This window comes from Suncus etruscus, chromosome 8 (assembly GCF_024139225.1).
Source record: "Suncus etruscus isolate mSunEtr1 chromosome 8, mSunEtr1.pri.cur, whole genome shotgun sequence".
Lineage (NCBI taxonomy): Eukaryota > Metazoa > Chordata > Mammalia > Eulipotyphla > Soricidae > Suncus > Suncus etruscus.
The window spans coordinates 115,914,879-115,929,809 of record NC_064855.1 but is presented as its reverse complement, the minus strand read 5'-3'; the positions used below and the strand labels follow the sequence as shown (position 1 = coordinate 115,929,809).

At 55.0% G+C, this 14,931-nt stretch overlaps 2 protein-coding genes across 2 annotated transcripts in view; one reads left to right on the top strand and one right to left on the bottom strand.

The window, feature by feature from the left end:
- Nucleotides 1-3,998: 3,998 nt before the first annotated feature.
- Nucleotides 3,999-4,870, top strand: GGACT (gamma-glutamylamine cyclotransferase). The gene has a single exon (XM_049778634.1). The coding sequence runs from the start codon at nucleotides 4,013-4,015 to the stop codon at nucleotides 4,472-4,474; it is 462 nt and encodes a 153-aa protein (XP_049634591.1). The 5' UTR covers nucleotides 3,999-4,012; the 3' UTR covers nucleotides 4,475-4,870.
- Nucleotides 4,871-6,028: 1,158 nt separating this feature from the next.
- Nucleotides 6,029-14,931, bottom strand: part of PCCA (propionyl-CoA carboxylase subunit alpha) — a 263,459-nt gene continuing 254,556 nt past the window's right edge. Inside the window, exons 23-24 of the mRNA XM_049778616.1 lie at nucleotides 9,110-9,187; nucleotides 6,029-6,386 (exon numbers count right to left, since the gene is read on the bottom strand). Of these exons, the coding sequence (XP_049634573.1) occupies nucleotides 6,318-6,386; nucleotides 9,110-9,187 (147 nt within the window). The 3' untranslated portion in view covers nucleotides 6,029-6,317. The remainder of the gene's footprint in view (nucleotides 6,387-9,109; nucleotides 9,188-14,931) is intronic.

The following is a 14,931-nucleotide window of genomic DNA, read 5'->3' as shown; positions in this document are numbered from 1 at the left end:
CACACACACACACACACACACACGTTTGTGGTTGGTTTGAAAGCTGTTAAAGGTGTCACTAACCGCTGCGCTTGCTGCTGTTACCAAAGGTCCATCTTGGGGCTGCATCCCTGCATCCGGAATGGGGCTGGAATGGGGGGGAAGTGTCAGAGACGCAGACTCAATACGTCTGCTGCCCCCTGGTGGCAGCTTGCGACGGTGCGGCTCCTAGGGAGGTCCCCAGAGGTCCTAGGGTTCCAGGCCTTGCACTGTTCTTCCTTCTCCTCATCCCCAATCACAAATCCTTAGGACACCGCTTTTTCTATATTGCACAAGTCTAGAGTTCCTTCCCTTTCTTCAGCTGCCATGGAGGAATCCTGAAAAGTCCCAGGTACTTATTCATGAAAGCAGGGCCAGAAGCATTCTTGGGAGACAGCCTGGGGCCAGTTCCCTGCAATTGCTCATAATGACCAGGACTGAGCATGTTGTGGATGTACTTATGGGGGCCATAGCATGGTTTACAACCAGAACGGAACAGGGGCCAGAGATCCTAATAGCACAACAGGGAGGGTGTTTGCCCTGCACATGGCTGACCTGGGTTCAATCCCTGGCATCCCACAGGGTCCCCTTGAGCAGAGCTAGGAGTGATTCCTAGTGTGTGCAGAGCCAGTCGTAAGCCCTGAGTGTCGCTAGGTGTGTGAGGCATAAAAATAAATAAATGGGGACCAGAGAGATAGCACAGCGGTAGGGCATTTGCCTTGCATGCAGAAGGACAGTGGTTCGAATCCCAGCATCCCATATAGTCCCCCGAGCCTGCCAGGAGCGATTTCTGAGCATAGAGCCAGGAGTAGCCCCTGAGCGCTGCCAGGTGTGACCCAAAAACCAAAAATAAATAAATAAATAAATGACCCATGATAGGGACAGAGAGAGGGAACAGGGCTGAGGCGCTTGCCTTGCATGAGACAGACCCTGGGTTATATCTCTGGAATCTTATATGGTCCCCTGAGCACCACCAAAAATGATTCCTGAGTGCAGAATCAGAAATAAGCCCTGAGCATGGCCAGAGGTGGCCCCGAACCCAAAACTCATAAGAGAACATTTGCCTTCTGACCCCCTTTTCAGGCTGTAGGTTTGTAGAAGCCATGAATAAGCATGGGGATCACTCCTGACAGTGCTTGGGGGAACACATGTTGTGGCGGGAAAGCCAGGGAAGTGTGGGTTTTGTGCAAGACCCTGGCTGCATCCCAGGAGCACAGCGTCCCCAAGCACTGAGCCATAAGTAGCCTGCGAGCACTGCCAGGAGGAGCCCAAAAGCAGAGAGAAAAATGGGAAGTAGATGACTAAGAAGTCAGAGTTCTAGATGCCCCCCCCAACCTCCTCAGCCTGGAACAATGGGAGACAGACGGGTTCCCCAGAACCTGTTTTGATTCACAAGTGGAAACTGGCCACCAGCAAGTCTCCTCCTCATACAGGCCCTGTGGGAGGTCCCAGAACTGAAGCTGCTTGGCTGAGGGGGCTTGTGGAAAATGCGACAGGAGGATCCCAGCACCAACATGCAAACCATTGCTTCTGCAGCTTGGCACAGAGCATGCTGTTTGCCACCCACCCTCCCCTGTGCCCTCCTTGAAAGAAGCCACTGGCTGGGCTGGTCTTGGCCTCTGCGGAGCTGTGCAGCTCGGCTTCTTATGAACCTTCCGGGCCTGCCCCTACCCGAGTCCCCCTACCTCTTTCCCTTCCCCAGCTCCACACCCTCCCTCCCTCCTGGCCACCCTCTCCCCTTTGCTGTGATGGGAGTGGGCGTGGGCAGTGGTCTGTACTCCCGTGGCTGTGCTCCCACTGGGGCTGGCACTCAGCTCGACACATAAGTCACACGGGGCTGAGACCCCACACACACACTTGGGCACCCAGCTGAGGTGCTGGTAGGAAGTCAAGCTGCTGTCCATGATGCACACTGGATCTCACACATTCACACACATCCCTGGCTACTGCATGGAGCTGGGTGTGGTAGACAGTGGGGCTGCCAGGATCGTGCCAGGTGCATGTGGGACAGACACCAGGGATTGCACTCAGCCATATATGTCAGGCACCAGAGCTGTTTCCCAATCCCCATGGTGGAGACAGGCTGGAGATAGGAGGGAGGGAGAAAGAAGAGGGTACCCAGCATGGCTGCCCGCTCCCTGTCTGGAAAAAGCATGTAGGGGGACCCTGCTCAGAGACCCCTGTGGGCCTCCTGTCTAATCCTGCTTCTGGGGGTACCATGAGCTGAGGGTGGGGGTGACCATCAGCACCACCTTTTCCCCACAGTCATCTGGCCTCAGCCACATTCTATTTTTGGAGGGGTCACACCCAGCGGTGCTCAGGGGTTACTCCTGGCTCTGTGCTCAGAAATCGCTCCTGGCAGGCTCGGGGGACCATATGGGATGCTGGGATTTGAAGCAGCCATCCTGGATCTGCTGTGTGCTATCTCTTTGGCCCATCGGCCACATTTTTCATAGGCCCGGTGGGGCATCCCACATGACACCACCGCTGACAATCTGGCCTCTCCTACACCTGGGTGTTTGGGGGCCCCACCTGGCAATGCTCAGGTACTGCAAAATCTGCACTCTAGCTCCCTGAGTGTGTGCCCTGGCCCTGGCACACTTCCCAAGGGGACATTCAGAGGACCAGAGGGATAGCACAGGGGATAGGGTGTTGGCCTTGCATGCAGCCGACCCAGCTTTGATCCTATGGGGGCTGAACTTACAGGTATGATTCCTGAGCAGAGTCAGGAGCAACCCCAGAGCATCGCCAGTTGTGGCCCCTCAAGCCAAAACCAAAGGAGCATTCAGGTGGCTGCTGACCTCGGGGCCAGGCTCGGGCACAGAGATGTAGGGCCAAGGTGCTGCAAGGTCCTTGCCCCTCCCCAGGTCGTTGTGCACTGGGTCTCCAGAGCATCGCCTGGACAGCACCCCGGAACTGCCTGGGTAGGATGAGATAGCAGCTGCGAGTGGGCAAGGCACCCAGGGAGGACCCCTCCCAGGAACGTGACTTAACGGGGGAAGCTGGAGCTGAGCTGTGGGCAGAGGGCACCTGGGGAAAGCTGGGCAGAGACTAACCGCATGGACCAAGAGAAGACCAGGGAGGAAGGGATGTGCCAGGCCAGCCTCGGAGCCTCCCAGCACCCTCAGAGGCCCGTGTTGTGCCAGGGACTCAGTGTCCTGGCTCGCATCATAAAAGGCCTGGTCAGAAGTCCCAGAACAGAGCCAGGCCAGGAGGGGTTGGCTGGGACCTACGGTTAACCCCAAGCTCCACGGACTCTGGCACAAGGAAAGGAGACAAGCCCACAGGTGTCCAGCTAGGAAGATAACAGGGTGGCAAACAGGGGGCTGGATCCCAAAATGAGAAGGAAGTACAGCTGGGCCCGCCCAGTGCTAAGGGCTGGGGACCTTGGGCGCTGCTCCCAGAGTCAGCCCGACAGCTCCCTGTAGTCTGGCTGTTTCCATCCCACCCCTGTGAGATCTCAGTCCCCTGTGAGATCAAAAGTCCGAAGAAGTTTCTTTATTGGGAAGAGTTGGACCATTCCCATGGAATGGGAAGAGATAGGGAAAGGGGGCAAAGCCAGAGATTCCTTCCCACCCATTTAAGACAAGTACATGCAAATAATAAACCTGAGTATGGGCTGGAGCAGTGGCGCAAGTGGTAGGGCATTTGCCTTGCACATGCCTAACCTAGGACAGACAGTGGTTTGATTCCCCCAACGTCCCATATGGTCCTCCAAGTCAGGAGCAATTTCTGAGCACATAGCCAGGAAGTAACCCCTGAGCGTCACCGGGTGTGGCCCAAAAAGAACAAACATACAAAAAAAGAATTAACCTGAGTAAAGCAAAAACGCATCACTCCCACACCCGAGCACCGCCAGGAGTGATTCCTGAGCACAGAGCCAGGAGTCAGCCCCAAGCATCGCCAGCTGTGGACCCAAATCTGGGCTCAGTGGCCATAGCCCCCGCTTGCAAGACTAACAACACCCCCTTTTGTGCCCACAGCCCGGCCGGCCATGGCATGCGTGTTCGTGTTCGTGTACGGGACGCTCAAGCGTGGGCAGCCCAACCACGCTGTGCTCCAGGACAGTGCTCACGGCTGCGCCTCCTTCCACAGCTGCGGGCGCACGCTCGAACCCTTCCCGCTGGTCATCGCGGGGCAGCACAATGTCCCCTACCTGCTGCACCTGCCTGGCAAGGGCTACCGTGTGCGTGGCGAGGTGTATGCCGTGGACGAGAAGATGCTGCGGTACCTGGATGACTTCGAGGACTGCCCGACCATGTACCAGCGCACCCCGGCCACCATCGTCTTGGAGGGCGAGGGCCAAGAGGCTGGTTGCCCGCAGGAGGCCACGCTGCAGTGTTTCCTCTACAGCAAGGCCACCTACCCGCCCGAGTGGGTCCACCTGCCTTACCATGACAACTACGACTCGAAGGGTGCCCACGGGCTGCGCTATAACCCACGGGAGAACAGATGAAGAATAATGGTGACACGCTGCCAACACGATTGTGTCCCCCCCCCCCCAAGCTCTCCACCTAGCACCACACTCTAGCGCTTGCTGCTTGCAGCTCTCAATTGTATTGGAAAGGGGTTGCGGTTCCCTGCACCCTGCCACATGCCACCTAAAGAATCCCCATACTGTAGTTGTATGTAAGATGACACCCCACTCCTCTGCTTGCCATGATTTGTTTCTTGATTTTCTTTCTCTCTTTTTTTTGGCTCTGTGTTCACTACAAGGTGACATTTTTTAAATGAATGTCCAAAGACCTGTGGTGGTTGCTGGATTTTAGCAACCTGACTTGGAGCAGCCCTAAGAGAAAGAAGTGTTGATTTGGGGATGGCGGAGTGGTAATAAAATGAACCTCGAGACCAACGAGAGAGGTGTACGGAGGGGCGTCTGTTGGTACACAGGGGTGGGGTGAGGTGTTTGGTTCGTGGTCTTGTGTTTCCCTCAGGTCGAGCGTCTGCAGAAACGGTTTGTTGCTTTGATTTGGTTTGGGGGGCATACCTGGCCACACTCAGAGGTTTCTCCTGGCTCTGTGCTCAGAAATCGCTCCTGGTAGGCTTGAGGGACCACATGGGATGCCAGGGATTGAACCCAGGTCCTTCCTGGGTCAGTGCATGCAAGGCAAACATCCCACCACTGTGCTATTGCTCTGGCCCCTGTGCTATCTATCATTTGAGCTGCAGAAATGGTTAAATTGGAGTGGATCTCACCCTTTTCCATCCCCGGTGAGAAGCAGCTTTTCATTCCCTCCCAGCAAAACCAGAGCTGGCACCCCTTCCCTGGTGCAGCCGAAGCTGGATTTCAGAAGAGGAGCGCACCCGGAGCCCCCAGCCCGGATGCTAGCACAGAGAATCCCGCCTGCCTCCTGCCTCCCGCGCCTGCCTGCCGGGGTGGGGTGCACGTGGAGGGCTGCCTTTCAGAGGCAGAGCACCACCTCAGTAATTTGTTCTTCAGGCTGACAGAAAGTGCAGCTTCGCCAGCAAACAGCACTTAAAAATACCGCGCACAGGCACGAATCACCCATCATTCCCCACCCCCAGGGCTGTGCGGGATGCACTTGCCACCGTGGCTGGGGGGTGAGTGGTTGTGGGGGTTCCCGTGACAGCACAGCTGCCCGACACCGCATCTGGCATCACACGCCAGCCTTATTTTTAGTCCCTTCTCCGTGGGAAACGCTCCACTGACACAAAGGACGAGGGAACCCCAAGAGCAGCCTGGTCTTAGGAGAGGGAACAAACAGGCATCGGTGAGCATTGTTGGGGTCCTCAAGTGCGCTCCCAACCCCACAAACAGCAAACTCTTACCCCTTGCAGGGGGCGTGGTGGCTTAGGAAGGATGCACAGCAGCTCTAGGAGTCAAGAGGATCCATTCCAAAAAGCAAAAGCCCACAGGATGAAATGGGGGTCCCTCCTCGTCAATGTGCTCCAGCCCCAAATGTAAATGTTCTTAAGAGCTGGAGCAGCTGGCACTGCCCCTGTATATTGTCTTCAGTTTAAAGAACAAAAACAAGAACAAAAGTGAATATTTAGACAAATGCTCGTTTTTATTAACTTCGTTTTGACGCTGGGAACGTCTCAGCAAAAGTATAAATCTTATGTACAAGTCTATCAGTAACAATTTCCATTGGCGAGATTTTTTTAATTTTATTTTGGCAGAACCGTTGGTTTTGGACTCTAGAATAAATAGGACCATGTGAAAAGTCTGCAGCACCCAGGGGTGTCCCTTCAAGATGCTCTGAGAATCAGTTGGGTGTGAAAGGGGTCGATACAAAGGCATGATAAACTGGAGTGAAGACCTGAGAGGCTGGAAATTCTCACTCCAGCTCCACCAGCAGGTCCCCTTCTCCCACCGTGTCTCCTGCTTTACACTGCACCGACTTCACCTGAGAGAGAGAGAGAAGGGAGAGAGGAGACAGGAGAGGAGAGAGAGAGGAGAGGGGAGAGGAGAGAGGGGAGAGGAGAGAGGAGAGAGGGGAGAGGAGAGAGGAGAGAGGGGAGAGGAGAGAGGAGAGAGGGGAGAGGAGAGAGAGGAGAGAGTGAGAGAGGAGAGAGAAGAGAGGAGAGGAGAGAGAGATTAGAATTACTACTAGACTAGGAGGGGGTGAAGGGACAGCACAGAGCCAGAGCTCAAAGCCCTGCCCAGGATCCCCCTTTTCTAGTCTGTAGCCACCCCTGACCTCTCCATGCTCTCCCTGTCTTTGTCCTTCCCACCCAGAGAATTTGTGCTGGCTTCCTGAATGCTCTGATGTGCCCAGTTTTTAACATCCAGTCGCCTGGGGCACTCTTGGAGCTCTAGAAGGTTCCAGAAGGATCCCTGGGGCTCCATCAAGGCTAGTGTTTACAAGGCACTGACCAAAGGTCAGTGAGAGCTGGGGTGTAGGCTATTGACTCCAAACAAAGGTATTCCCCCATCTTCCTTAAAACCTCTTTTGCTATGCAAAAGCCCACCTAGATAGATGCTTTTGTCTTTCCACCTTCCCCCTCCTGGTGAATGGGCATTGGTTTAATAAAGAAAGAGTCAGTTTTGAGGCTGGAGTGGTGGTGATGCAGGCAGTAGGGTGTTTGCCTTGCACACGCTAACCTAAGATGGATTGTGGTTCGATCCCCCAGCATCGCATATGGTCCCCCAAGCCAAGAGTGATTTCTGAGCGCATAGCCAGGAGTAACCCCTGAGCATCGCTGGGTGTGCCCCCACCCCCCAAGAAAAAGAGTCAGTTTTGGCTTAGTGCACTCAGAGATATCACAAGGTGAAAGCAGACTGACTCCATGACTCTCTCCTGACTGGCCTGGGTTATTAATCCTTCCTGGGTACCCTGCTTCTTCAGATCTATCCGCCTGGAATTGGAGAGATGGTGTGTGAGGTGATCTCACAACATTGGGATTTATTTTACAACAGCCGTGTGTGTGTGTGTGTGTGTGTGTGTGTGTGTGTGTGTGTGTGTGGAGTGGGGGGAGGGCTCTGCCTCCCTCTCAGGGTTCCCCACTTTCAGTTAGTTTGTGCTCATCCAGATTTGAGTGTGAGTGGGAAGAATGGCTGAAGTGAGGCCAGAGAGAGTGGTTTTCTTTCACTTCTAGAAGATTCTGGTGTGAGTGTGCCTGGGACTGAAGGGAAGCAGGGCTGGGGCCTCCAGCTGGGGCCTACTCATCAGGTCTCTGCTGGACTCGATAACCACACAATAACCTGTGCTTGATCAGAACCTCATGCCTCTGCACTTCTTTTTTTTTTTTTGGAAGGGGAGGGCCCACACCCGGTGAAGCTCAGGGGTTATGCTCAGAAAATACTCCTGGCTTGGGAGACCATATGGGAAATTGAGAATCACCCACAGTCCATCCTGGGTCAGCTGTGTGCAAGGCAAATACCCTAAAACTGCGCCACCGCTCCGGCTCCATGACTTCGCATTTTTTTTTTTTTTTTTTTTTTTGGTTTTTGGGCCACACCCGGCGGTGCTTGGGGTTTGCTCCTCACTATCTGCTCAGAAATAGCTCCTGGCAGGCATGGGGGACCACATGGGATGCCGGGATTCGAACCAACCACCTTAGGTCCTGGGTTGGCTGCTTGCAAGGCAAACGCCGCTGTGCTATCTCTCCGGCCCCTCTGCATTTCTTAGTGGTCTGCGGGCCCTGGGTGCTTTTTGCAGGGAACAGCGATGCTCTCATGGAAGGGGACCCTGGGTGCACCGTGCAGTTTGGGCCAGGTGAATGGAGAAAGTCAAACACTGACAGACAAGGCGGGACCCTCAATCCAGGGCTCGCCCCAGCCCATCTACTGGAAGCAACTCAGGACTGTTAAGGTGAGGCGGGGCACAGGGGTGCAGGGACACCAGGTCACAGGGCCTGCATACAACCCCACCACAGGGTCTGCATAAACAGACTGTGTGCTGGTCCCCCACATGTTTCTGACGAAGAGTCTGGGAGTCCCCCCAGTGAGTAAGCCCTGAATACAGACAAAAACAAACCAACTTAAAGAATGTGTTTAAGGGGCTGGATAGATAGTAGATAGGATGGCGATAGAGGTGCGGGCGTTTGCCTTGCACAGGGCCTACCCAGGAACCCGGATGTGATTCCTCCCATCCCACATAGTTCTCCAAGCCTGCCAGGAGTGATTTCTGAGCATAGAGCCAGGAGTAAGCCAGGAGTAACCCTGGAACACCACTGGGTGTGCCCCATAAAATAAAATTAAAATAAAATAAGGAAAAGAAAAAAAAATGTGTTTGAGCAGAAACCTACAAGTGGTTCATGTTCTTAAAGGCCCCTGTATTGCAGCAAGGCCAGTCCCTGGAAATTCAGAGCCTGCAAACTCAGTTCTCCTCCTCTTCCCAACCCCTTGGGAATGCTGACACAGAGCCAAGCTTGCTTCAGGCCCAAGAGGTGCCCAGGTCAGATGTGGCCTTAGAAGGAAACTTGCCCTGCACCCACTGCCAAACTGCAGGGAGGAGGGCAATGGGATTGCACTTGGCCAGAGCAAACTGAAAAGGTCCTTCCCCATCTCTTCCTGCGCCCTACAGCTATCTTCTCCTGGGGTGTCCCTAAGCCAGGCGCCCACAAGCATGTGAGGACTTCGGGTCCCTGTTGAGTCCCACATGGACACAATGCAGATGGAGCCTACCTTGCCTGTCTTGCCCGCCGTCATGCTGTTCTGCATTTTCATGGCCTCAATCACGCAGATTTCCTGGCCTTCTGCCACCTGGAAAAACGGAGGGTGGACAAGAGTAAACTTGGGAACAGGGACAGTCGCTGATCAACTGGGAGCAAGCACAGGAGTGAAGGCGCCTGTCCTGTGCACAGCCAACCAGGGGCTTAGAGGAAATGTCTACAGAATCTAACAAAATTTGGGGGGTGCTGTGGTAGACACAGCTTTCTTGGGGGGAGACATGATTTATTTGAGGATAACAGCTTGGGGGATAATTATGCACCTCCAGATGGAAGCGTCCCCCTCTGAGGGCTCTGATTCCTAACAGTTAGTACCCCCAACCAGGGTTCCATCCCTGACACACCTGCAGGAGTGATCCCTGAGCACCACTGAGAGGCCCAAGTCACTCCCCAAAGAAGAATTCAGTCCCTATACCAGGCCAGCAGGTCAGATCCCTCACTCAATTACAAAGGTGACAGAGAGGGCCCGGAGAGATAGCACAGTGGCGTTTGCCTTGTAAGCAGCCGATCCAGGACCGAAGGTGGTTGGTTCGGATCCCGGTGTCCCATATGGTCCCCCGTGCCTGCCAGGAGCTATTTCTGAGCAGACAGCCAGGAGTAACCCCTGAGCACTGCCGGGTGTGGCCCAAAAACCAAAAAACAAAACAAAACAAAACAAAAACAAAAACAAAAAAAACAAAGGTGACAGAGAGCACCCCCACCCCATCCCAGGTGCTCAGTCCTCCCTGGCATAAAGCTCCTGGACTGCAGGTGGGGTGGGGCAAGCTGTGGACCCCCTCCCAGGCCATGTTCTGCACTGAAATGTCTATAGAATCCAATGAAGTTTTGGGGGTATGCTGTGGTAGACATTAGTTTTTTGTGGGGAGACACGATTTATTTGGGGATAACAGCTTGGGGGCGATTATGCACCTCCAGATGGGAGTATCTCCCTTTGAGGGGTGTCAGTCTTACATAGTCACTTCCAAATGGGTTCTTGTCTGTGACCCTGGGTTGCCCCGGGCCAGCCAAAATCAGGATCACAGGGTCCCTTCCCACCTTTGCAGGGGGGGTCAGGTAAGGATCAGAAATGCAGAAAAAGCCATGGGGGGGGGGTCTCCGGAGCTCTGTCTGAAATCCAGGAGCTTGGCTGCCACCACATGCTCCCTCATGTAGCTCTGCACCCCTCTTTTGGTTATTTATTTTTTTAAATTTTTATAGATTTTGGGGCCAGAGAGATAGCATGGAGGTAAGGCATTTGCCTTTCATGAAAGAGGTCATCAGTTCGAATCCTCATATGGTCCCCCGTGCCTGCCAGGAGCAATTTCTGAGCCTGGAGCCAGGAATAACCCCTGAGCACTGCCGGGTGTGACCCAAAAACCACAAAAAAAAATTTTTTTTAATAGATTTCTCAACTCCTACCTGCGATTTTTATTTATTTATTTATTTATTTGGTTTTGGGGCCACATCCGGCAGTGCTCAAGAGTTACTCCTGGCTCTGCGCTCAGGATTCGCTCCTGGCAGGTTTGGGGGACCATATTGGATGCCAGTAATCAAAGCAGGGTCCATCCCAGGGGGGCCGTGTGCAAGGCAAACGCCCTACTGCTGTGCTATCTCTCCACCCATCCCCCTTTTGCTTCTGAGCTGGCTCTCACAGGGGCTCTTGAGTATCCAGCCCTTGCACTGAGTCTCCTCTTCAGAGGGAGATGGAAAATCAGCTGTGGGGATAGGAGGGGGCTCCTGGCCCTGCACCCCAGAATGTGCCTGTCCTGGATGGCCCGAGCACCCAGAGCCAGTGCCTCCCCGGAATCCCCAAAGATTGCCAAAGCCCCCTCCCGGTCCCCCGGACCGCACCAGCTGTCTCGCTGGCAGTGGGGACCGGGCACCCGGCGCCAATCAGGTGGTGTTCGCTCTTGGCACACGAAGCTGGAGAGAGGAAGGGATGGGGGTGCCAAGTGCGGTGCTGGAAGGAGGGGAGCCCCAGCATGCCGGGTGCTCTCCTGGCATCTGCAGGGGAGGCCAGGGCTTCTCCCAGCGCCCCCTTATGCCCCACTCCCAACCCAGGCTGCAGGACTGGCCTCTGGACAGACCCGATGCCCAGAAGCAGCACTGTGGTACCAGCATCCAGGGATCCAGCTGAGACCAGATCAGCCCTCAACAGCTCTGGGGGGTTTCTGGGATGGGAAATGCGCCCCACAGCAAGTGTGAACCCGAAATCTTGCCTGTGGTCAGTTGAAGGGCCAGCTGGTGTCTGTACTGGGGCACACATGTAAAGTTGTCCCAGCTCCCCAAGGTTCCTCTCCTGGGAGGACTGACCGAGTTCAAGCAGAGCAGAGAGCTCCAAGGAGGTGTGGGGGTCCCCAACAGTGATTCAGTTGGTGAGCCAAGTGGGCAAAGGTGGATCTGGGCCTCCGGGACCCCAACCGCCTTTCCAGCCTGGATCCACGATGGTGGCAGGGGCGTGTCCTGCAGCTACCCTTGCTGGGGTGTGAGAGAGGAGGGGACAAGCAGGCTTCCCCTGCCCACTGTGTGGCTTCTGGACCCAAAGGTCACAAACGAGTTTTAGGGGAGAGGGGAAGAATAAGAGAGTGGCAAAGGCCCTGCCCAGTGCCTGCGGGTCTGTCCCAGGTGGTTCGGCTGGCACTGACCAGAATCATGCCTCCCACCAGGGTTCACATAGACACACACAGGCAGACATGCACACGCAGATGCACATGCATGAGTGCAACACATGTATGCAGGTACTGCACTTGTAGACACACACGTCCTTGAATGTATCATGCATGCGGACACACATACTCACAGATGCACAAACACACACTTCACCTGGTTTACACTTTCCTTTCGGCTCTGGAGCAGCTCTAAACTACAGCTAGTTCTTTCCTATGGCGGGGCATGGGGAACCATGCGTGGCTTGTGGGCTCCGACGACACCCTATTTCCTCCTGCACCCTCTGGAATCCCTGGCCCCTTCTCCTGCCCCCACCCCATGTTCCTCCCCCTCCCCGAGTGCCCAGAACCCAGGGCGAGCGAGGACGGGCTGTGCCAGGCACAGGGGCTGCATCACATGGCAACGGTGCTGGGCACACAAGCCCCAGTCTCCCAGCCCCCCATCCCTGTGCCCTGAGCCTGCCTCTTGGGGTCCCCTTCGCAGGACCCAGGCTGGCCTGGCCTCATTGCCCAGACCCCCGGCTGGTGATTCATTGTGAGTGGCGGGGAACCATCCCTCTGAAGCCAGCTGCTGGCCATGGTCGGCAAAATGGCGCTAATGGATCGAGGCTGCCAATTTTCCAGCGTTACTGGCAAGTCTTCCAAGTGTAATTAAGGGAAGTTATAAATGATATGGAAATCTATCAAGTCCCATTTATTTCAGCAGCCCCCTTCCCCGGAGACCCCCGCATCTTGGAGCTTATGAGAAGCTTTGTTGTGCTAATGACCGAAAGCTACTTCTGCTTTCGAATTTGAGCCCCCCAGATCCTTCCACCCCCCTCCCCTGGTCCCACCACTCCTTCGCCCGAGGATGAAAAGCCCCGGAACCTTCTCTGGCAACCGGCCCTCCCAGAGAATGGTCGCTGGGCCCCGCTTGGCAACTTGTATGGTTCGACAGCAAATGCACCGAGAAGCTCAAAGACAGTCCAGGAGAGGGGGGAAGAAAAAAAAAAAAAGAACAGAAAAGGGGGCAGCTCTCCCCCACATGAAAAGGCAGCTGCCCCCCAAAGTCCCAACTTGAAAGCAGAGCTGGGGACCAGATACTCTTGGGGGGGGAGACTGGGGGCGCTGCTAATGGCATTTGATTTGGAATCAAGGCATGAAAATGATGACGGCAGTCTCATATTGGAGCGGCGAAGGGTGACGGCGCGGAATTCCATTTCTCAATTTCATCCTTCAGAGCCACAAAATGGGGTGAAACAGCGGCGGGATGAGCTCGGCAGAGACAGCTGTGCTCTGCCCACAAGGGGCAGGTCCTGCTAATGGGCCCCGGACCTGGTGGCTGCAGCCGGCCTGGCCCGGTAGAAACAACAAGGGTTCAGAGGGCGGTGTGGGGTGAAGGTGCTTGCCAAGACTGGGGGGGCCCCTCTTTTGTCGTCCAAAAGAGGGTGTGTCTGTGGGGCACCTGTAAAGGTGCCTCCCTTACCTGGGAGGTCACTAGAGGAACACACACACACACACACACACACACACACACACACACCGGCTGCCTCCCCCACCCCACCCCCCAATCCAAAGGCAGAGGCTGGAACCAGTGCCAGTGGCATATGGCTTTCTCCTGCACTCAACGTCAGACATTAGACAGGTTCATCCGTCACGGAGAATCCGCATGGAAAAAAGAAGAAACAGAGAAAAAAAAAAAAAAAACCCGCAGCTGATGGATGGGGGAGCCGGAGCCGGCCTGCTGCATGGGTTCTAAAACCCACAGACGGCCAGGAACCACAGACCTCAGAATCTGCAGCAGAAGGTCCAAACCCATGGCAGCAGCTCTGTCTAAAAACGGGGCACGGTGGAAAGGGCCGATTCTTGCTGTGTAGACAGACAGGGGAGGCTCGTAGACCCAGCTCAGCAGTGATGTGTGTGTGAAGTTTCCTGCTTGCTCAGAGAGCAACTGTCCGTGTGCATTCGAGGCCTGAGCCCAGTGCCCCCCACCCCCGTGTACCGGGGTAAAAAGTATAGCCCTCTCCCACTTTATTATCATTATTATTATTATTATTATTATGGTGTGGGAAACATGGGGAGGGGGCAGGAGGGAGAGTTTTCACGAGAGCAGGCACCTCCTTTTGTTGCCCTGCCAAGTCAGACAGAAGGCTCAGGTCAGCCACAGCCCCCCTTTCTGCTGCACTGGGCCACCCCAAAGCATGGATCCATATCAGCCCTGCGGCTGTATTGACGGGTGGTGCAAGATACCAGAACCCGGAGGCTCCATTTGGTTAAAAGTGCCCACTTCTGGAGCCAGTGACCCCGAGATGTGCACCCCTCCCCACATCCTCCTGTATGGGGGTGGGTGGCCTGAAGGGAAGGAAACATGATTTTGCTCAAGCAACCTAAAAGAATCATCAAGTTGCAAAGAAAGAAAAACAGGCCACAGGGAGGTCCACACTCTGGCCATGCTATTGGCACCCAGCAGGGACCCTGAGGAGATTTGGGGGGCCTGTCGGAGGCTGGCACTGCCCCCCCTTAAGCCCTTTATTGTGGTACATGGGGCAAGCATAGCTGAAGCCGATATGAACCAGCCCAGGTTGTCTGGGCTCAGGGTGCCTCGAAATGAATGAATCCAAGTCTCCCTCCTGCTGGCCTCTAGGGCAGCAGAAGCCACAACTGACTGGGTACACAGGGCTCAACCACCAGTCTAAGGTGTCCCCTGGGCGGGTGGGATGTGTGGGTCACTGGCTGGTCTGGGGTTCTTGGAAACAACTGCACAAAGGCCTTGGATTGTTGTAGACACAAAGGGAGAGAGAAAAAAAGAAATAGGAAAACAGACAGACAGACAAGACACTCAGTGGGGCTGACAGGTCATCTTCAAAAGTACCAAACACAGGGCCAGAGTGATGGTGCAGCAGTAGGGTATTTACCTTGCACACACAGCTGACCCAGGACAGATGGCAGTTTGACCTCCGGAGTCCCATATGATCCCCCAAGCCAGGAGTGATTTCTGAGCGCATAACCAGGGGTAACCCCTGAGCGTCACCAGGTGTGGCTCAAAAAAAAACGAAAACACAGAGACAAACATCCTGCCCCATGTCCAACCCCAGGCCCCACCCGCCGCCCTAGGAGAGCAGAAATTGATGTAAAGAAGACATCACAGTCTAAC

Coding starts and splice junctions, on each gene's coding strand:
- GGACT (XM_049778634.1), top strand. CDS start 4,013: ATGGCATGCGTGTTCGTGTTCGTGTACGGGACGCTCAAGCGTGGGCAG.